The sequence below is a fragment of the Crassostrea angulata genome, chromosome 5 (assembly GCF_025612915.1).
Source record: "Crassostrea angulata isolate pt1a10 chromosome 5, ASM2561291v2, whole genome shotgun sequence".
NCBI classification, from domain to species: Eukaryota; Metazoa; Mollusca; class Bivalvia; order Ostreida; family Ostreidae; genus Magallana; species Magallana angulata.
Window position 1 is genome coordinate 8932782 of NC_069115.1, and position 23128 is coordinate 8955909.

The window sequence follows — 23128 nt, forward strand, 5'->3', positions numbered from 1 at the left end:
ACCATCAAAACAGTAAACTACAATTTTCAAAATATTAATTTTTTTTTAATAGATGCAATTAATGATTTATATCTAGTTTATATAACACGACACAAATGGATCTCTTGATTGTCGCATGACGTCATCAGGAGTAATATTTTTTTCCATTGTCGGCTTTATTATTAGTGTGAAGTGATTCTGGGTTTTGGCTTTTTTCTATAAGAATAGTTGTGTTTCAACTTTGATAATTTAATTGTGTTACATGTAGCTCCTTACAGTATGAAAGAAAGTTTGCAACATTTACATATTTTAGTTTAATTTTAATGATTACGTATTGATTTTCTAACTAAAACAACAATTACATTAATAAAATTATAAATGATTCAATATTAAAACATCGAAGTAGCCGTTTACTATAGTGAATGTAAAACTATCAATAATGTTTAAACGAGTTTTATGATTTTTTTAGATGGTCTTTATGAACCTTACTATTACACTTAATGAAGTCTGAATTGTGCAGATTTAGTAAATATTGAAATGTTAATCTCACTGCATTGCGTCAAACTGCTGTATAAAGTAAAACATAAGAATGGAAAAAAAAACAGAAATAAAAAAAAAAGTTAGCAGAGTTATGAAGCTTTATTGTCTGTAAACCTTTTTTTTAAAATATTCATTTACAAAAAAAAAAAGCTTACTGTTTGTAATTGCGTGACATGGCAGCAACTTCCGCCCTTCTTCTTTTGTAATCATCATCTTTGAAACCCTAACAAAATAAGTCATATAAGTCATAATTAAATAAGGCCCATGTTCAAAACGTCCAAAGTATTCAAAGCTTTTGTCTGAGCATTTTTGATATTTATTTATTGTACCGCATGTCTTTTGATTATCTTAGAGAATATTATGAGAGTTGAACTAGCAGAAAACAATGCAAAATTATATTGACTATCAAATCCATTTTTTATCTCTTTTTTTGTGTGTGTTTACTTGAGAAACAGGATAGAAAAACCTAGTCCAAATTTTCATTCATTTTTTGTAGCACGGAACTTGAAGTTCATCGATGCCACGTTAACTCGCTTTAGTAGTTTTCGATTTGGAGGATAGACTTATTTGGTATCATGTTATTGTACATATAAACATGCCTATTGAACATAATACTCAGGGATAATAATTTGAAAAACGTTGCATTTTAAAGACATAATGAATATGATACCAGGATAACCCATGAAAGGTTGAAAGCTTATTTTAAATGGGGTTCTTTTAAAAGTATCTACCTTTAATTATAGTTCTGAAAACAGTTTAAATTGTAACAATGATAACAAGCAATGCCGTCGTTATTATGACGCCAAAAATAGACGTCACAAAAAGTGTACACAATTGTATTCTTTTAATTAATATATTTACATTCCACATATTTTTTTGCTTTAATATAGCGTTGAATCAAGATTTTTGAAGTATAAAGTCTCATAACTGCAGCAGTTGCATACACATTTTTATGCACACATCGCTGCAGTAATGAGACTGTATACTTGAAAAAAATCATGATTTAATGCTTATATTTACATTTTTTAACTTCTTGTCTCGTCTGCAAATGTGATTTATACCTTAAAATTCCTATCTTATCCTAAGGGTAAGTTAATATGAATGCAAGATTGTGACGTTGCAGTTTACAGTGTTCAACATTTGTGACGTCATTATAAAACTCGTTATTTTAACCTTTCAGTACCCAGTGATTAGTTGTTGCATTTAGAGACATTTAGAGATCACATAATGTTATAGGAAAAACACAGTAGAATGTAAATATAGTGTGTTGAAAGCTACGGCATTTATAACACTGTAATGCACACAAGGTACTCAAAGGTTAAAATGACGAGTTTTACTATGACGTTTATTATGTGTTTCATCAAATCTGTAAACTGTATTAAACGTAATTAGACACAACTTTGCATAAATGTTGATACATGTATGTAAGATATTGAAACCCATTTTTTCTATATATACGAATATCAATGTAGTCATTTTTATAAACTATAACTCACCGGATGATCTGCATCCAATTCTTTGTCACAGCTGAAGGTTTTTGGGACAACTTTGTCTAGATCACTAGTATGTATCGGAAACCACGGAACTGTTCGTAAAAAGACATCATAACAAACATTTTTCTGATTTATTTTTCATTTCGCATTTTTTTAACAAATGGTTGTAAATATAACAAAGGTTAGTTGGTTTCATCACATAAAAATGCTGTATCAAATAACGATTAACCCTTTTTTTTTTTTTTTAAATTACTGTTTGTGTTGACGATGGAAACGTAACATATATGTACGGATCCAGAACAGTTGTCTAATGTCGGTAATGGGAGGGAGGGGGGTCCAAGGCTCATTTTTGGTGGTTTTACTAAGTTAATCACCATTCAATCAATATTGTGAATGCGTTTGATGAACATTGTGTATTTTTTTGCTTTACAAATATAAACAACTTATTATAGCCCGATTGAGGGCATTTCATTGGTTAAGAAAATGAATTCAATGAATACAATTGAATTGTTAATATTCATGACCAACCATATATATTCAAGTTTTGATTCTTTTTATTTGATTTTAATCAACTCTCATATGCAGTTACTATATGAAATGGGAGTAAAACAGTGTTTGGACTTAAGCACAAATCATAAATGAAGAACAAACACCGCAGACAAGACTTATTTCCCGATAAAAAAAATCGATAAATTTGATAAAATGTCATCAGAAGCATTGATTTTCAAGAAACTTGTTTATATATATTCCATAACAGTTTTGAGGGAGATGATTATTTAAATACTCTCCCCCTTGACTGCAAAGTTGGTACAGAAATGTAGTACACGTTATAAATACTGTGTTTACAAGAAATTGAAGTCTATTCGGTTGTAAATGATATAAAAGAGGTTTTCATGCTCATTACTCTTGCTTTTTGAATCCAGTATACATTGTGTGATTTAATGAAATCTTTTTTTGATTTCAATAATACCAACAGAAACAAACTATAGACTACTCGTGTCCTTCTCCGAGACATCTCAATAATATATAGGTGAGCTAATGATTTTTTGAGTCTGATATCATTTTCAGTAACTTTACAATGTGAATAATTAATATAATATACTAGAATGAAATAAAAAATATATTTTCATATATATGTACTTCAATATGTACTGCACAGAAATGTTCTTTCAAAACGAGTACATATGTTACATCTAAAAATGTGTTTTTATTACCTTTGCAATACTTCTGACACTTATACGCTGTAACCGTTTGTTTTAACCTATGGTAATCGCATTTTCCTTTCAAAATGTAAGCAAATTCATGCACAGCTTGTTTTTAGGTCAATACATGAAAAGAAACTGTTTTCAAACCAGTTAAGAAGAACAGCTAATCGACCCATTTATGACAAATCATGCATATCTGATATGTACATCTTAAAAGGTTTCGCTTTTTTCCTGTATGTAATGCATGAATATGAAAGGATTATCCTTAACGCACCGTGCAGCATGCCAATTTATCATTTCAGGTCATTTCTAGTCACAATACTGTGTTCATGATTTTTTAAATTTGTACTTTTTTAAAGAGTGTGGCAACATCTATATGATGTTTTACTAGCATAAGCCACATGGTACTGTGGTATTTGTATTTAGCATTCATGACTGTTTTACGTGATTTTTTGCATAATTGTTGTCATTTATTAGCTTTTAAAATGACCATTCTAGTTCCCCAAACAATGTGTTGTGTCGTAATGTGTCCAACGGAGCTGCACCTTATCAACTATCCATAAAAAATGTCTTACCTTTTACATTATAATGCTTATTATTATGATTTATTATAATTATATGATAACCAAAGTCTACCTTATAGACTGCAAAGTAAGTAGCTAATTTTGACTTCATTGTCCCGTATTATTTAATTCCAAATAAAAGCCGACTATAGACAGTTGTTTGAAAAAAGCAACTTCTTTTAAAAGAAAAGTCAAAACAAATTACAAACATGTAGTGTCAAATATTATATCATATTTTTTTCCGTACGATTGTTGAACTGCAATTTCCATCATCGACGTTCTTTAGTTTATGTTTCTTATTTTAAAAAAATGCTGGCACAACGCAGTAAGCTGTTGGTAATTAAAATCAAGGCGAGTGATAGCGCTTCGTTGACAGAGATAATAAGAAAGCGACAATGTTTTAAAAGGAAATGCCTCTAATAAGATAGTTCCATTTCAATTTCTTAAATAAACAAAAATGCGATTTTAGCTCAAGTTAGCTCAAACTATAAAATCGCAATCGTTTTTAAGATATTTGGAGATGATTTTCGATCCTCATAGGTTCCATACTTAAGGGACTGGTCCAAAATCAAATTGCCAAAAACAAGAGTTTAGAAACAATGTACCGTTCTCGAAATATCTGAAAAACATAATTTCAGGGGCCGACCCTATAATTTCTTTAAGGGACCGGTTAATAAAAATATGGTTGCAATTTACTAACTACATTATTTTGAACATCTTTTGTTCAATACTGCTTTTTCAATTCTTTTTCTCTTTTTTGAAATATTTGAAAATCAAAGTTTCGGAATTCTGGTCCTGGTCAAAATCACTTAATCGGGAAAAGGAACATTGACTTACGCGGCGTATCTCCCTTGCTTATGACGTCAGTAAGACCCAATGGCCTTAAAAAGCTTTGTTGTGAATACAAATATCCATGTCATTTTGCACTATTTTAAAAGGAAAAAAAAATACTATTTTATATAAAAACGTGTATAATTATACCATAATCAACCACGGCAGTATTTTTTCTCTCAAGATATGAAATCGTGTGCGTTTATATTTGATAGCGTGTACCTATTCAGAGACTGGACGGAAAATGAATGATTTTCTTCATAGATCTACATGCAAGTATAATATAATTTTAATGTATGCATGTATATATGTTTTATTACAATCTTTTTAATGAAATTGTCAAATTAAAAAATAACTGATCGTTTTTTCCCATTTGCACGTTTATGCAATTCATTTAATTTTTTTTTTCTAAACAACTTATAGGCCTCGTGGTGCCTAATTCGCTTCACGATTAAATTGTTTGTTTCGCCTTCAAATTCACAAACATGTTACCATTTAATCATTTTAATTCTAAAAGAAATTTCTTCAAATGTTTTGATTTTGAAACGTGTACATGTATGTGCGGTGTTTTGATTTTACAACGTATAACGTTACATGTGCGGTGTTTACTCACAGATCCCTTCTATCTCACTTTCTTCCGTAATTTTTTCTCTCGTCTTTTATTATTATTGATGCTTGTTCTTAATAAAATCTGTTGATTATCTTCACATTCTTTCACAACAATTTTCATCAAACAACCGATTTTTTTTACCGATACATTTCTAAATCCTTAAATGTCATATTTCCGCAATCTAATTCAATAAAACGTTAATACACGTGTACACAAGGTATTTTCTAAAGATATTGCTACATGTATATATCAATAAGTCATAAATTTATATTATTTTAAAATAACATTTAAGAATAATATTGCGGCATTTTACAACAGCTCTTAAATACAAACTATGTAAACAATGCCTCAAACATTTTCATTGGCCTGCCTTTTACTTTTTTATGTGACAAAATATATCAAATGAATTAAATGCTTTAATTCCGTTTAAATGTAGCCCAATCATTATACGTATCGAAGAAGAAAATTATGTTTCTATTTCAAAAGGATTAGGATAATTCATTAATCAGCTGTTAATGTTGGGGCATTTCTTTCGTTAAATTTTCACTGCAGTACGGGATCTTCATCATAATATTACTCTGGGGAGAAACTGATATTAGATTTATTCATTAACGACCAATTAAAACGAAGTAATCTCTACTACGCATTCAAATGATCTCATTTGAAAAGAAAGACACGTTTATATATGCAAAAATTACTTAAATCAAATCGATAAACTACTGTAAAATTACACTAGTTTTGATGCATTGTTTACATCTGTGGTTCTGTGTGACGTCATAAATCCCCAAAATGAAGAACGATAAGCGGGGAAGAATTTTTTCAGGTGCTCAGTTTTCACGGTTATTTCTCAGTAATGCAAAGGCCAAAAAATCTTACTTCAAGTATTTTAACATTTGTTTATACAAAGCTTTATATTTATGAAAGAAAATCATAGTGTAAAAAATCGTTTCATATGACCTTTAAATCCCTAATAACATAAGAATGGAGAAAACAATTGTCTTATATAGATGAATAACGTTAAACCCCAGTCACACCGGAACTGCGTCCTCGAGGCGATCCCGCTGAGTCCTTAAATAATGAAAAACGTCAAAGTAAACGCAATAGAGTCTCCTATAGCGCCGTAACAACGCAACGGCATCTTCGTCCGTCGCGGTGGGATCGCCTTGAACATTTTAGAACGGCAGGCAACGGCGCGCACTTTGAATATGCACAAAGTACAAACCGTGGCTCTGCGTAGAGGCGTAGTGAGTTTGCCGTAAATTCTCCCACAGCGCCACGAAAGCTCTTTCGGCGCACTCAATAAACGAAGATAACCGCAGTGTAGACACAGTGATAAGTCTATTGCGCTTGCACGGAGACCTCACGGAGTCCTTCGGGATCTCACTGCGTCTCTATCGTGCTCTCACTGCGCATCCACAGCGTTTGAACAAGTTGTTTTTCATTTGACTGCGTATACACAGCGACCCCAAAGAGCTGTTGCTTCGTTTATCGCGCTCTCGTGACGTTTCTTCTGTGTTTATACCGCGCACCCACGGTGTTTCTAGTGCGTTGTCATCAGGACCACGAAAAATCGAACAATAGCTGTTGTACAATAGCAAGTGATGTAATAATTATCAAACTGGATGTAGATGACTATGTAAAAAGTAGCATTTGCTAATATTCCAAGACCTATCAATGGACGTAGATGGAATTCATACCATTTGGTTCTGATGTTTTCACACATTTTCTCTGTTTTCTAACAACTAACAACGGATCTTTTTTGCAGACCTGACTAGTAAGAGTTCTGTCCTAGTCCTTCACAAACTGGTTAAAAGTAGTTATGTTTCAATTACAATGTACCTTTTCATAAAATCAAAACAATTTTTTATCATTTATTTACTAGTTGTAAATTCTTGTTTGTTACCCATACAATTGTACAAATTAATATTAAACTACAAAGAAGTAAAGAATGTCTTGTGCACGCAGTCAGCGCGCAGAGCATGCAGTGGACGCTCAGTAAAAACTCCTAGCACGTCGTGGGCGATCGGCGGAGACTCAGCGAGAGCGCAATAAATCGCCAAGTAGAACTCCTTGGAAACGCGGTTACACGCCGTTGGAGCTCCGTAAGAACGCCTCGGTCGCCCTCAGGACGCAGTGACATCTCCACTTGTAAAATTTTCAAATAAAACTATACATTTTTTCTGAATTTTCCTTGCGATCCTATGGCGTTTTCAGGAATTTTACAACGCCGTGAACACGCCGTGGGGACGTAGCTTGGTGTGACCTTTACTATGAACATAATTGCTTCTCTAAGGCACTACAAAATATTTCACATTTAAAAGGTATCACTAGATAATTTAGAACCCTTTCGACACATTGTTTGAAAGTCAAGTCACTTTTTCTTGGTATCAAACGAAAACTCTTGATTTTATAAAGTTTTTATGTTTTATAATTTTTAACAAAATAATTTGTAGAAAACAGCTATTCAAAGAAAACCATGCTAATTCACGACGCTGTTTTTTTTTTATATTTCGAGTTCAGGCGAGCGTCGGATTTTTTATCACAGAACAATGAAAATGCTTCTGACACATCTACAATCTTTGGTCTATATTTCCTAAGGATTTGAACTCGATATCTCTTTATTCGTTTTGAGGGAAATCCCTGGACAGGCCGACTCTCTAAAAATCGATAAAACATCAATATCGCGAGAACGGAAATGACGTCATCAATACAAAAAATCCTATAAGGATCAGATCAATACCTATAATTTCAAAATGTTCACAAAAATCGGCCGAGCCGTTCTCGAGAAATCGTGTCCAGAAAAATGTGTAAGAAAAAAAATGATTAAAGAAAAAGAAACAAAGCGATCGCAGGAAGGTCTTTTGTTGGACAGGGAAGACCCTAATTATAATACTTATAATAAACAGTATGAAAACAATAGTCTTTAGTGGAAACGGAAGACTTTGCTACCATTTTCAAATCTAATCAATGTTTATTTAGTACCCAGGTCAATGTATGTCTAGATCTTACCTGATATAATCTCTAGGTTCTTAGAAACACGTTTGAGACCCTCAATGGCTCCTTTCAGACTTCCACTATTGTCACAGATCAAAATGAAATCGGATTCTTCCCTTCTTTCCTTGTTTTGTTGAGAGTTAATATGGTGAAGATTTACCTGATGGTCCTAAACATCAAGATAAAACTGATTATTATATAATTATGGGATTTTTTTTAATATTAACTTAAACCTTTAAAGTAAGGGCATCATTTAGCTGTTGAGTATTGCTAACTTACTCATAAGAAAACGTTACATTGCGATTCTGAGAGAGAGAGAGAGAGAGAGAGAGAGAGAGAGAGAGAGAGAGAGAGAGAGAGAGAGAGAGAGAGCATGTGTGTTAATTATAACTGAATTGCAGTTTTAACATATATCATACAAGTAATTGTTTCGCTTTAACTAAGGTTATAGGTGGAAACTATTAACAGATATAAGTGGGTTTTTACTTCGAAAATCCGCCTGTCAATATAAGTGTAACAGATAACATCAATCGCGGCGTATTGCTTAAAACGTAATACATCACTTAAAGAAACCATGGAACAAACAAAAAGGCCCGAAAGAAATTTTTGTTTTTGAAATCACTCACCATTTATTTCTTTTTTTATTGTGATTTGTACTTTTGTACAAATCCTAAATCACCTTTTACATTTTTGTTGCAAAAAAATATATAACATTTCTATAATTCATAAAATAAAAAAGTAGAAAAATATCAGTTGAAACGCTAGGAGTTGTACATAATTATGAAGCATTAAATGCTGTTTTATTTTTCATTTTTTAATGCATAAATTATTCTAAAAATTGAAATGTTTGTTTGTTTTTCTTCAAGGAACTTTTTTCCCATGCGTAAAGTTTGTTGACGTATTGTAGTATATGTGTTGTGCGGCTCACTGTTTTAATTTCTACGGTAAACACACTTGAAATATCACTGAAAGGTAACTGAAAAGTGACTGAAAGACATATTTGTGCCACTTAGTCACCTTTCCAAATCATTCAGTTATCATTCAGGTGACTAAATTGCAGAGCTTCATCCTGTGAAAGATTAAGGTCTAACAAATAACGCCGTTAAACATGTGATAAAAAGAATCTATCATGATCTCTCATGATGTGTGATGGTATTTATTTTTCATCCAACTTGCTGTGTGTTTTCTATCGATCAAAATGTGCCTATAGAAAACCCACACTCGTTAGATAAAATCATATACCATGGCAAATCATTAAAGATTCTAGGAAATTACTATTTTCATGTTAAAAAAAGATCATGAATATAATACTCAGCGTGAAATAATTTTTCAGGCAAAAAATATTCATATAGACATATGTATGATTTTATACCGAAGTATCCATTCTTTGTAAAATTGAAAAAAATTGAAAAAAAATTATTTTGAAGTACTTCCTTTTACGATCGAAAGTTGGGGGAAAAAAATAGTTTAAACACATCTACGTTAAAGGTCAAACGCCCCAAATAATTCTTTGTGTTTAAGTTTATACCATTTCTGAGAACTTGTGGATACAAAGTCTTTTAACTCTGGATAGGCAACGGGCGACCGGAAATGAATTTTGAAAAAAAATAAATAAAAAATACCACGAGGTGTTATCTTTACCTATCATCTCTGATGATTTCAGAAAAAAAATTCTTTAGTCATTTCATTTTTGAGAATATCTATCGCGAAAAAAGAGGGAAAATAATAATAGCTAGAAACAATCTTTCATTTGGCTACTGTCAAAATATACTGACTTTTTGATATCAGACTTTTTTGTAAAAAAAAAAGTCATTTCTCAGCCAAACAAAGACCCCCAGGACAAAATTGAAATTTCCAAAACCGTATTGCACATCTATAGGACATCCCAAAACATGTTCTAAGAGATGATTTGTATACTGTTGAAAATATAAAAGGAGTTCGATGACCAGGTGTTTTGTAAAAAAAAAAAAAAACCAAAAAGAAACAAAAACAACGTTATTTTGTATCTATTATTTGACCCACAGGACTACCAGAGAATTTTTGAAATCTTTTTACACCACAACATGACACCCCAAATCAAACTGTAGGAGTTCAGTTTGCTGGTTTATAAAATGTAAGAACAGTTTGAGAAAGTAAAACTTGACACACAGACTGACGAATCAGGGTGACAACAATATACCGAACTTTCTTTAGAAAGTGCGAGTATGATAACGTTGAAAGGCGAATTTTAGCATGCTTTATCCTGCGTTTGAAGGGATTATTTATTGAAATTTAGTGATTTTAACGTTTTATTGAGAATTAAATTTTTCGTAACAATTATTCTTTTTAAATGCGCGATGTATATGCGCAAAGCATATTGGGTCCGTTGTCTTTACGTTTTTTTTTTTTGTTTTTTTTTTTGGTTTTTTTTTTTTTTGGGGGGGGGGGTTAGGGCTGTAGCATCGAAGACAAATGCTAGAAAAACTTTTCAACTTGCAGATTTCCTCAATATTGGATATGACTGTATTTATCTAATACCAAATTATTTATCTGTATATAAAAAAATTCCTGCTTCCATTGTGTTCATAGATGTAAACATGTAACTCTATATTGTTGATAATGATTGATGGTAGTTTCATTCATTGATTTTTTGCACATTCATAGCAAAATTTTAGTCACATCATCTTTGTCTGTCGAAAAGGGCAAATAAGTTGCGATTTCAAGCGAAAGGTAAAACGTCCAAGAAAGGCAGCGAAATTCATAATACCCTAACAATCACTTTTTCCGTTTCTTTTTCTTGCTGTTGTATTTTCTGAAAGATATATACTTTATATTTTTATCGATACTTCTGGTGTTGATTACCGGATACTTCGTCCATTTCCTGTATACAATGATTATATGAGTGATCAATAAAGGGCATGTATAATGCCTTTCAAACAATTAATACAAGCATTCCATTAAGGAAATTAACATGAGCAGTTTGATTTTAAAACAACTTTCAAATTTCACAATGCAAGGAGGTTCCCTCGGCCCCCTTTCCAACGATAAGGATTTTGAAGATTGGTGAAAACTGTTTTCTTCCAACCCTCACCCACGCAGACTAACACTGGTTCCTTCCTTCATTTTTTTTATTTAGTTTTGGATCGTCACTATGAACGTTGTTAAATAATTTTATTTGATCAATTACGTGGTACATGAATCACTTGGTTGTTTGTTTTTCTTTTAGCTAGGCTTGACCACATTTAAGACATGCGATTATCGTCATTAGTTTATCATCTTCAAGAAGACATACCTTCAATACTTCCAGTGCTTTGCAAAGCTCACCAACGTTATTACAGAGGGTAAAGAAAATTGTGATTTTCTTTTGGTTTGTCTCCGTTTCCGTGAAGCTTCTTTCCTGATTGTTAGCAGCCATCTGAAATTATATTTGCGTTTAGGAAGGCCAAATTTGAGATACCATGTTAAATACATGCATATTAAGCTCAGGTTTGTTATGCAAAATGCATTTTGATAATTTTCCAACAAACATTGTTCTAACCAGATCATACTCATACTTTGCTAAAAGTCACAATGAACGTGTGATGCTTAAAATGAAATTGTAGTCTTTAAATTAGGCGTTTTCACGATATCAATATTTTCTATTTACTTCTGATATGGAGTACAGGTATTACGACAAAAAAGGGTCTTTTTCTAATTCTTTTTTGAAACATTAAAAAATAATGGTCCCGTGAACAACAAACGTGTTATATTCATTAACCATTTATATATTTCAAAGTGACAACTGTTAAAAATGTATATAAAATTAAAACGGATATTACTTTCATGTCAGGAAAATAAACAATTAAAATTATATATCTTTGTAACTAAAATGAAGTAACTGCTGTAATTTAAAAAATATAGTTAACTTTTATATGTAAACAAACACATGCGTTTTCACTGTCGTTCAAAATTGACGAAAATTAAAGCGTGTTTAGGTTTATTGACTCCTCTAAAACTAGTAAAAATCAAACGGATCCGATGACCTCTTTGATCGTTCAAACTACATTTTATTTTATATCTTATTTTCACGTTTACTCAATAGGCCAAAAAATGCAACTAATAGAAAAAGAAAAAATATGTATTAAACACTGTAGCCTTACTATTGAGGTGCTTTTTTTTTTTTAAATAACTAAGTCTTTAACCTACTTTTAATTCTGGTAACCTATGAATGTTTTTGAAAAACAAAATTAAAATTGACCACCAATACCAAATTTTTCTTTAGTTAAAAATTACTACAAAAAATATAACAATATGGTGGTAGGAAAATGATAAAACATGAACACCTTTACTTGTTTCATATTTCAGTTAATCATTTTAAGTGAGTTTTTTTTTTTACTTTAATCCGAATTTCCTCAATTTTTAAAATTCTACCCATTTTTGATCGAATATTAAAAAAAATGACTAATGATTGCCTAAAACTATTTCTATTGTCTTTATTCTGTTATAAAGCCACACGTGTACATTGTACGCTGTAAGCAAAGCCCTTGTGGCATAGAAAAAAGAGGATGACGCTTTCGATCCAACGTCATCTATATTCAGTAAAAATAGTATAATGACTAGATCTCAATGTTAGAACGCGGGGAGGTGGAGCAGCTGCGTATGCAGTATCGGTGTTAAGGTAAAAAACATGCAACTATACTGCAGTAGCACATTAAAGATTCACAGTAAAAGTGTTCATAAAAATTATTTGTGTTGATCTAGATTAAACTTGTTTTTTGGTTTCATTTCGGTCTTCATATAATTTTGGTTTGTGACATATTTTTGGTGTATATATACTGCAGTTATTATAACATTTTAAACAACGAAAATGCATGTATTCATTCATTCCGCCCTTTTGCTCTGTGCCATATTATTGATATAACAACTGTAATAGATATAACATCTTGTTAACACACAAAACATAATATGCCCTTTTATTTTCTCTGCATTTCAATCTAAAACTTTGAGTCAAACTACATTGTCTTATTCTTTTTTTTCTACTTAAGTTCGAAAAACCCATGACCTACAGTCAGTGAGGATTAATGCTAATCAGAAACATACACGGCTACCAAACTTGTTGAGGGTTCAAGCTATGCTCAGCAGCTATTTAATAGTTATCTTGCAGATTTCATTATCTGAAACGCCTGTATCTATATGCACAACAAATAGTTCTTGCACGTCAAATTGATTTAACGAGGCCGGGTCTAATTTTTTCTGCCCTAGATTTTTTAAGGGGTCATCTCAAAGTTTGTTAATTTTTAACATAGGACCCTAAGGGATTTTGCTTGAAATGTATCAATTTTGCACATTTTTTACATTTTTTAAAACTTCTGCCCTAGGGATTTCTTTTTCTGTTCTACATATGAAAGTTATTGCTAAAAGGCTTCAAATGGTCAAATAAAAAAAGCCCTTTTACCTCCTGGTTTGTTCCAGGGGTCTTATCAAAGTTGTTTTTGTATGCCCAATTTCACAGTTTGTCAGATAATGGCTATTTTTTATTTGACAAAGACGGAAATGATGATCTTAATAGTAGTATTAAAACATTCAGACATATTTAAGTAATAAATAAATATATAACATCACATATTAAGGGTCATTAATACAAAATACATGGTTATTGTCTTGAAATATATGAATTAAGCTATATTTAGGCGGGTTAAGAAAACGTGAGAGGGTTAGGCTTGCTGAACCCTCTTCATGTTTTCGACACGAGCCCAAATATAGCTTATACTTCGAGATACTCATGTTTATTCCGCAATATAAAATCAATTTTACGCATCAAACGAGCTATTTTCAACAAATTTGCTGAATATCTGCAGTTAAAACTATCACGCAATGGCGTCAACAAAGCAAAAAGATGACATCACAATACAAATGAAACGCTGCGCGAAAGCGTGCGTACTCGTTTTGTACTCGGTCTCTTTAAGCAAAGATAAGCGTTACTCTTTTATATGTATAATGATATATTTTTACATACAAATAAGTAAACAATTTGATAAAATTTGCACAATATAGTACAAATTAAACAGTAATGAGAGCAGATGAATACAATTTGCTTTAAATAAATCCTTATTCATGGTTATCGACTGCATTTTTATCTAAAGATTATACTGAATTAAAAGATACTGTAATGTGTTGCTTTGTTTAAATTATCTAATTAAACTAAAATTGCACAAAAGCAAACAATGGTATACCAACAAATGTTAATCAACAGTTAAATAATAGATGTTTCAAAAATTGTTTTTTGTCCTTTTCCAGCCTGTCGTACCACTTTTAACATTCCAAAATTCCTAGAACTTTTATAATTAACATATTAACTATTGATGCACAGTATCCTCACATTTCCTCAATATCACCTTAAAAGTCAGCTTCATCAAAGATTAATTAGTGTTATGAACTTGGAATAAAAGGTAAACTTGATATTTAGAAAATGCAACAAAATTACTCAAATCTAAAGATAATTTTCTAGCTTTTCTCATGGTTGTAATAAGCATGTAAAAACGTCTACAGTAAATTGTTTGTTTAAAAAAAAATACACATTTCAAATACATGTTGTTAAATTTTCGTGATAAAGCAACATAAGGACACAGTTTGCACTTATTGCATGTTTAAGCAAACATTCAGTACTTATAAACACATTTTGATACTAATTAAATATTATTGAATCCTTTAAATTTTAATATGCAAAGTTCTTCGCCTCTGAAAGACATATAAAATCTTGCAGTCCATCCTTTTCCCTACAATTTAATGCCATCAACATCAAAATTGCAAATCAAATATTTCTTCGGGTTTTCATTTAGAAATTATCTTTTAACATCCAAGGTTAGAGTTTGTCAGTACTTTCAGTACATTGATTTAAGTTAACTGTAGTATATTTTATTTATTCAAAATTACTTATGATGACAGTTCTTTAAAAAAATGTTTAAATTATTTAGAATATTTAGATAGAGAGACCTATAACTATTCGAAAACATTTAGTCTCCTATAAATTATTAATTTGATTCACACCAACAATATAAATTTCACCCTTTTCCCTTTTCATGCCAATGCAATACAATTGGTAAGTACCATTAATTTCAAGTTGCATTGCTAGAATTATGAAATAACTATAACTAATAGATTGCCAAGAAGTGTTTCCAACCAAAAACAAGTTGATAATCAAAAATTATCAACCGTGCAAATTGAAGTCATTATTTGGTTCTATGGTCGATAAAATGACCTTGTCAAAAAACCCACAATTTTCCGCTAGGTCGAATGTTGACTGACAATTGTTATACTTCTTGTTAGGCCATAATTAACCAAATTTTCTACTGAATTTCCCTTTTCCCTATAACGACAAAAAGCACACAGCAGGTGTGATCAATCAAGAGAGGATGCTCTGTATCAACCTCTGATGATAAAACACCGTTTAATGATACAAATATCATGAAGCATTGCAATTGCATGCAACCTCTAATGCTATAAATTCTTGCATTAACAGTTGACAACCACTAATGATAAATCGGCGCTTAATGATACATTTTTATAAGCGCAGCAAATGCAAAGCAGACCTAACGCTTAATGAAACAAGCGAAATGCTACAAGGTCAGCCCCTAATGATACAAACATTTATGTCATTTAGCGTTGCAATTGCACTCTAAATGATATAATAATATATCTAATTGTAAAACACTGATCTGCAATGAACGTACGACTTGTTGTAAATGTCTTTAATTTCTATAGTGGTTATAATACAATATAAGTAGCGTTAAAAACACCTATAAAACTCAATGAAAATCGCAATTTTATATCATTTATAGAACTCTCCCTGCCACCTAACAACAATGCATTATGATGGTACTGTACATAACTACATGCACGTGTTTATGCGTTACCATTTGGCTGTAGCTAAAATCTTAAGTAAAGAGATATTAAAGGGGCATGGTCACGATTTTGGTCAAAATTATTTTCCCGATTTTAATGCTTACAATGCTTTAGTAAGGCTTTTTTAACAGGCAACCACAATTTAAGTGTCATTCGTTGAGTAAAAAGTGAGTTACAGAGCTTACAATTCTTTGCTATGTAAACAATGCTTTTGTTTGCATTTTGAACGTTGAAGTGAAAACTCCAGTTTTAGACCAAAAATGAATGTAGTAAACGTTAAGATATGTTTATTTATGCTTAAAATGAATAAGAAGATGAACAATTCAGCGTGAAAAAGAACTTTTACCGGTATATTGAACTAATGTAAACAAAAACAGGGCACGAGCTTTGTTTACATGACAAAGAATTGTGAGGCCTGTATCTTGCTTATAACTTCACTATTGACTCTCCGATTTCATTTGGTCAGTGGAAACGCATTTCTAAAGCATTATAAATAATAAAAAACAGAAAAATAGAACTTTACCAAAATCGTGACCATCCCCCTTTAAACATAACATTCTTTTTAAACAGTTGCCGTTGTACATGACTGTCATTAAAGTGCGTTAGTCTGATTGAAATATTAATATTGAATGATATTTGCACAGTTATTCCTTAAAACAATAACTTAAATAGTAGAACATTTTAAGTCTAGATAGGTTAAAGAAGTTTTATTTTTATTTAATGCACCCTTGTTTTCAAAATAACATTTTTTATCCCTATGAGAATGATCAGAGATGTAATTATTTTATGCCCGTTAAATGATAGAATCAGTGATATGATTAAAATCCAATCTGTATGTTTTACAACTCGTAATCTTAAAATGCTGGGACAAGTTACCAAATAGCGATCTATGCTACGGAATAACAAATTTGCGTTGATTTCAAATATAACTGTAGAAATGAGTGTCATTTAGAAGTAAAATATTGTCCCCAAGCCCTTTGAAATAAATTATATCAACAGATTTAATTTGTAATAAATGGTTAAATTATATGTCTGACAAAGTCAGTTGGCAGTCGATGACGTCAATTCATGGCTAAACTAAGTATCTAAAAATTAAAATTTGTGTCGTAGTTAGATATTCATTTGTAACCATTTTAATCATATTGCAGCCAGAAAGCACTGTATGTTGACAGTCATCAAAAAAAAATTATCTAATGTATTTGTACATGTAGCATGCAAATACTGGTTACTAACATTCAACTTTAAAAATCTAAAAAAAAAAAATTGATTACAATGCTTTAGAAATATTTCTTGTGTTAAACTAAGTTTGAGTATCTGTCGTAAAGTTATAAGCAAAATACAGAGCTTACAATCCCCCCCCGGTCATTATTCTATGACCCTTTTGCCTGTAGAATAAGTGTAATTTTGATAAAAAATAAGCACACTCTAAATGAAGAAAAGTAGAATGACCCCCTTATAGATGAAGTTTCTTTCAGTAATTTTTTCTTATTAATGAAATAGTCTGTACAATATTGTAATTTTTACTACAGAAAGTACCGGAAAGAAGGGGTATATCTTAAAAATAAAATTCCTTATTATAACAAGACACCGACGTGTTGTATCGGGGTACTGGTATGGTTGTTATCTTAACAAGTTACATTTACATGCATCTCATTATTACAATCGACAACACATTAGAATTATTTCGAGATATAAAACACTATAAAACAAAATTCTGTTTATTGGCGATGTAAAAGTAGACTTAATATCGTTCATGAATTATACTTGCATATTGACGTTTTCCCCTACTTCAAACTATTTGCTATGCAAGTGTAACACCCAGAATAAATGATGAAACCAACGTTATGAAAAGCTTACTCCATTGTTAGGCATTATAACCATGCTAAAGTTAGCAGCCATTAACAGCAGCCATTAATTAGACCAGTAGAAGCTAACGGCCAAAAAGGATAAACATCAAAGTATTGAGAGTGCTCGTACAAAAAATATATTTCACTCTATCATCGGCATACTTTAATTAATATCAAGATGATTAATGCATCGGTAATTTGTAGAAGCATTGGTAACTCCGGAGGCAGTAAAGATCGCCTGGATAAGAAACATAAATGCGTTTTGTGATCAAAACCAAGGGAGATATAAACCCCTCGAAACCACTTGGTACATTTGTAGCACCCGTACAGCCCAAATTTGAGACCTGGATATAATAGCCCTTAAAGTCTCCTGCACTGCCCTGCCATTCGTTGGATGTGCACTTTAAAGAAACGGCCCACCATTCACCACAATATCGTTGTGAAAAGTTACAAAAATGACAAATTTCAAGTGAGCTAAATAGACACATTTAGAGTGGCAAATTTGCCGATGCAATTGTAAAATCGCGATAGAATAACTTTTAAAAGTTAAGCAAGCTGTGCATAAATTGTGTAGATCAAATATCGTTTTTAAATAATAAAGCTATATAAAATGTTGTGTAGAATTATTCATGTAAAGTGTCAAGTACAGTTCAGCCGATTGATATACAAGTGCAACGTCATTCCCCGCCATATGTCGACAAGAGAACAGATGTAAATGTACATGTTAACAATCAATTTGTGGAAATGAAAGTGTGTTTGCTACAAATAGGAAAAACTATATACAGCGATTTCTTTACAAGTTCGGTGTTTATTACTTCAAAATGAGCTGAACTCATAAATCGGTTCCATCTTGTTCCTTCTTAGCTAAAGGACTAAGTGCGGTTTAATGCAATTTTTGCCCCCCCCCCCCCCCCAAAATCAAAGTTCTAGAAAGAGCTTTAAAATAAGGTGAAAGATAGTTAAAATCATAGTGGAAATAAAGGTGTAAAAGGTTATCACCACAGTGACGTTATAATGTAGAAATGATGTCAAGAAGATTGTCTTATTTTGATAAATTGATTATTTGTGGCAAAATATGGGTGTTTTCCGATGATTTTTCGACTGGAAAAGATCAAACGCAGGCTTGCTCAAGTACCATTTTTTAGTATGATATGTATAGCTATCTGAAGAAAAACATATGTTAAAATCGCACTTCAGCAGACCTGCGCTCTATACTTCCGATTGCAAAATATAGAGCAAAATGAGAATATCTTCATTTGTTTGCAAATTTGCGGGAATTAGGTCATTTAGGTGACGTCATAGATAAACAGCGAGTGCGCAATGATGACTAAAATTAAGATTAAAGTTATAGGCATCCTCTTTACAAGATTTGTGAAGACTTCATTTTTATACGATACTATTTAAAAATTGGTTGAAATCGGGGGCAGATATTTGACCATACCGCACATAGTCCTTTGATCTAGTGGCTCTAAAGAAGAAAAATAACACCCCTAATGTTTCGTATCATATGGAACAATATTGTAGAATATGATTTGATATTGATTTGAATCATGTGACACGATATTGTATCATATGAAATTTTATTGTATCCTATAATCATATGATACGATATTGTATACTAATATGATATAAAATATGAAATAACAATATGGACTGCCAGAGCTTCCTTATGTGGCTATTTCATGAAAAAAATGGTTCTTTATTTTGATATGCTATGGTTATTTCATTTAAAGATGGCCCTTTTTTATTATGCTGTGCTTATTTCATCTGAAGATGGTGCTTTATTATATGAAGATGGTGCTTATTATATGAAGATGGTGCTTTATTTTATGAAGATGGTCCTTTTTTATGTGAAGATGGTGCTTTATTATACGAAGATGGTACTTTATTGTTTGAAGATTTTTTGAAGGTGCTTCTTATATGAAGATGGCGCTTTATTATGTGAAGAAGGTGCTTTTTATATGATATTCCTTTTTAATGTGAAGGTGCTTTTTATGTGAAGGTGGTGCTCTTTTATATGAAGATGGTGCTTTTTACATGATGGTGCTTTTTTTTTTTTATAAAAGGGTGCTTTTTAATGTGAACGTGGACACTCGGAACTTCTTTTTTTTCGAATACTTAGTTTCCCATTTATTATGTAGACATTTTAAAATTAATACAAACATTTGCTGCGATCAAAATCCATTTGATACACAAGTATATAACCTAACAAGATGATCTGTGTACGACTCTTATCTTACATCTATTAAGTGACAACTATATAAAGAAAGGATATTACAAAAATTTAAGCTTAGTAACGTTATGTTGAACTTTGAAGAGCGGAAAATTGAAATTATCAATTATTTGTGTTTAAGCGAAGAACAGGTTATTCGATGAGACATAAATGCCCTAGCAATCTGATTAAAACCAGATTTTTGTTCCGTTCTAAATTTTGTTATTGTCACCGCCTAGCCGGTCCTCGTCATTAATGACCGTTCCTCTCTTACCTAACTCGCGAGTTGGAGGAAGTGACCACATACTTAGTGGTTTCAAAACAAAACAAAATATATAAAAACAAACAAAAGTGCGGATCGAGGATCTGATTTTAAACAAATTGATTCCCTAGGTGATATTATTTGACTAGAAGAGAAAGTAAGGGAAGTCACCGGGAAAGGTCTACTATACTATAATATAGCTCAGAAAAAGCCATTTTATTGGTAAAATATCAAGAAATACTGACAAAATATAATGTATCATTTTTATTTGTCAATTCAGTTGAGATCAAGTTCATATCGTTCCTAAATACTTATTATGGGAGAAAAGAGGAACCAGCAATGGTGTATTAAATGGATTTTTATTGTATCAAGTTTTGTTCTAGTTTAAAAATTTTGAGATAATACATGTTTAACTTAGTCTTCAAAAATAAAGTTTCGAGTGACCACCTTTACATTAAAAAGCACCATCATATAAAAAGCACCATCTTCATATAATAAAGCACCATTTTCATATAATAAAGCACCAACTTTATATAATAAAGCACCATCTTCATTTTATAACGTACCACCTTCATATAATAAAGCACTATCTTCATATAATAAAGCACCATCTTCATAAAATAAAGCACCATCCTCATACAATAAAGCACCATCTTCATATTATAAAGCACTATCTTCATATAATAAAGCACCATCTTCAGTTCATAACGGACAACCTTCATATAATAAAGCACTAACATCATATAATAAAGCATCATCTTCATATAATAAATCACTATCTTCATATAATAAAGCACAACCTTCATATAATAAAGCGCCATCTTCCCATGAAATAATCACAGCATAATATAATTAAGCACCAGCATAGCCACATTAAGGCAGCTGTTGCGTTCCATATAGTAAAGTAATATTTAAATAAAAATGACAATAACAAACTGTCAACCATCTCAAAAATCCATAAAACGGAATACAAATTCAAAGCAGATCAACACAGCTCTCTTTAAAGATAGAAGTAGGATCAGATGCCTAGGAGGAGTGAGCTTACTCTGCTTACCGGCCGCACCTGCCGTGTGCTCCTTGTCACAATTGGGCATGTCATGATCGAGGTAAATTTCAAAATCGGGAAAATGTCATAATAGGGAAAACGAAACGTTGATGATTTGGTTAGCATGTGATGAAATCATATGATGCAATATTGTATAATATGTATTATATCCCAAAATCTTATTTTTATATAATATAATATGATATTGTATAATAAATTATATGATGTTGTTTCATGACTTGATATTGTTATGTATAATATGTTACATTATGGTATTATTCCGTATGATACGACATTGTATTGCATAATATATTATGATAAAATCTTTTTGCTGTATGTTTAATTTTCCTGCCATCCATCTTTGTCTTTCTTCCCTAGATAATATTTTAAATGTCGTTAATTTTACATTTGTATTTTAGCAATTGCAACGCTTAATGATAAAAATGTTTGTATCATTAGGGTTTGACCTTGTAGCTTTTTGCTTGTTTCACTAAGCGTTAGGTCTGCTTCGCATATGCGACAGTTAATGATAAAATTGTATCATTAGGCGGCGATTTATAATCATTATCATGATGATGTCAACTGTTGAATCAAGAATGTTTAGCTGCTAAGAAACCTAGGGCTCGTAACGTTATGAGTACTTGAATTTAAGACAGTGCTTAAGTAGGACTTCTTAGACTTAAATCCGTAACTAGAAGAGTGCTTAGCTAGGACAATTTACCCAAAACTTAAGTATGTATTGAGTGTTGTTTTCACACATTTAGAAGTTTTATTGTTAATCATTTCAATTCAGCATATGATTAAAAAGTATTTATCACATTATGATATTTACACAGAATTTATATTTTCATATTACCAATATTAAATTTTGATTTGATTGATATAAATATTAACAGTGGTCGTTATGATCTGTAACATTTTTCATAAACCGGTAGTATGCAAGTGGGCTGCTGAATAGGTTGTTAACACTTAATGGTTGGTTTACAAGAGGTAACTGCATATATAAACTTGCAAAAGTTGAGAAATTAACAAGGACGTTAAAGGACAGAAAAAAACACTCATCGATTTTAAAGACGACGATTGCCTCAATTCAATATTATAACTTAATACGGAAATTATAGTCGGAGTATTTGAACTGCCTTATTGATGAGGTAAGATGTTGAACAAAAAATAAAAAATAAATCCACTTTATAATTATATCAAATTCTAACGGCATAGCGATATTACGCGACAAGCAGTCTGCGAGAGCGACTAAAACAGTGAATATTCGTAAAAACAAAAAGGCAACAACAATAGATTGAATATATTGCCCGAGATTCATTTCTTTGAGCTTTTTAAAAAACAATAGGTACCCCCATCTGATATCAAAAATGTCATGCACTTGTAGCTTTAAAAATATGATTTTATTACCAATACATGCAAATTCGACAAAAGGAATGCAAAATACGTTTTTACTTTTTAACATAAGCATGACTTAGCTAAGACATTGCTAAATTTGCGTTATGTTACGGTATGAGACATACTTTAACAGGACTTATGTAGGTCATAAAATTCCGCCTAAGTCCTACTTTTGACCCTACTGAAGTCAAAACTTTAGCATGCTTTATGTTACGAGCCCCTTATCTTACTTCTTGTTTTTTATAGAGGTCCGTGTTTGCTCTGCTCTTGTTTTGTACTTTGAATATGA

General features: G+C 31.5%; 1 protein-coding gene across 2 annotated transcripts in view; it reads right to left on the minus strand.

The window, feature by feature from the left end:
- The window catches only part of LOC128182878 (phenylalanine-4-hydroxylase-like), a 43025-nt gene that overhangs the window by 4288 nt on the left and 15609 nt on the right, over positions 1-23128 (minus strand). For both annotated transcript variants that reach the window (XM_052851644.1, XM_052851643.1), the window contains exons 2-5: positions 11487-11609; positions 8231-8384; positions 2016-2104; positions 675-742 (exon numbers count right to left, since the gene is read on the minus strand). In XM_052851644.1, coding sequence (XP_052707604.1) covers positions 675-742; positions 2016-2104; positions 8231-8384; positions 11487-11609 — 434 coding nt within the window. The remainder of the gene's footprint in view (positions 1-674; positions 743-2015; positions 2105-8230; positions 8385-11486; positions 11610-23128) is intronic.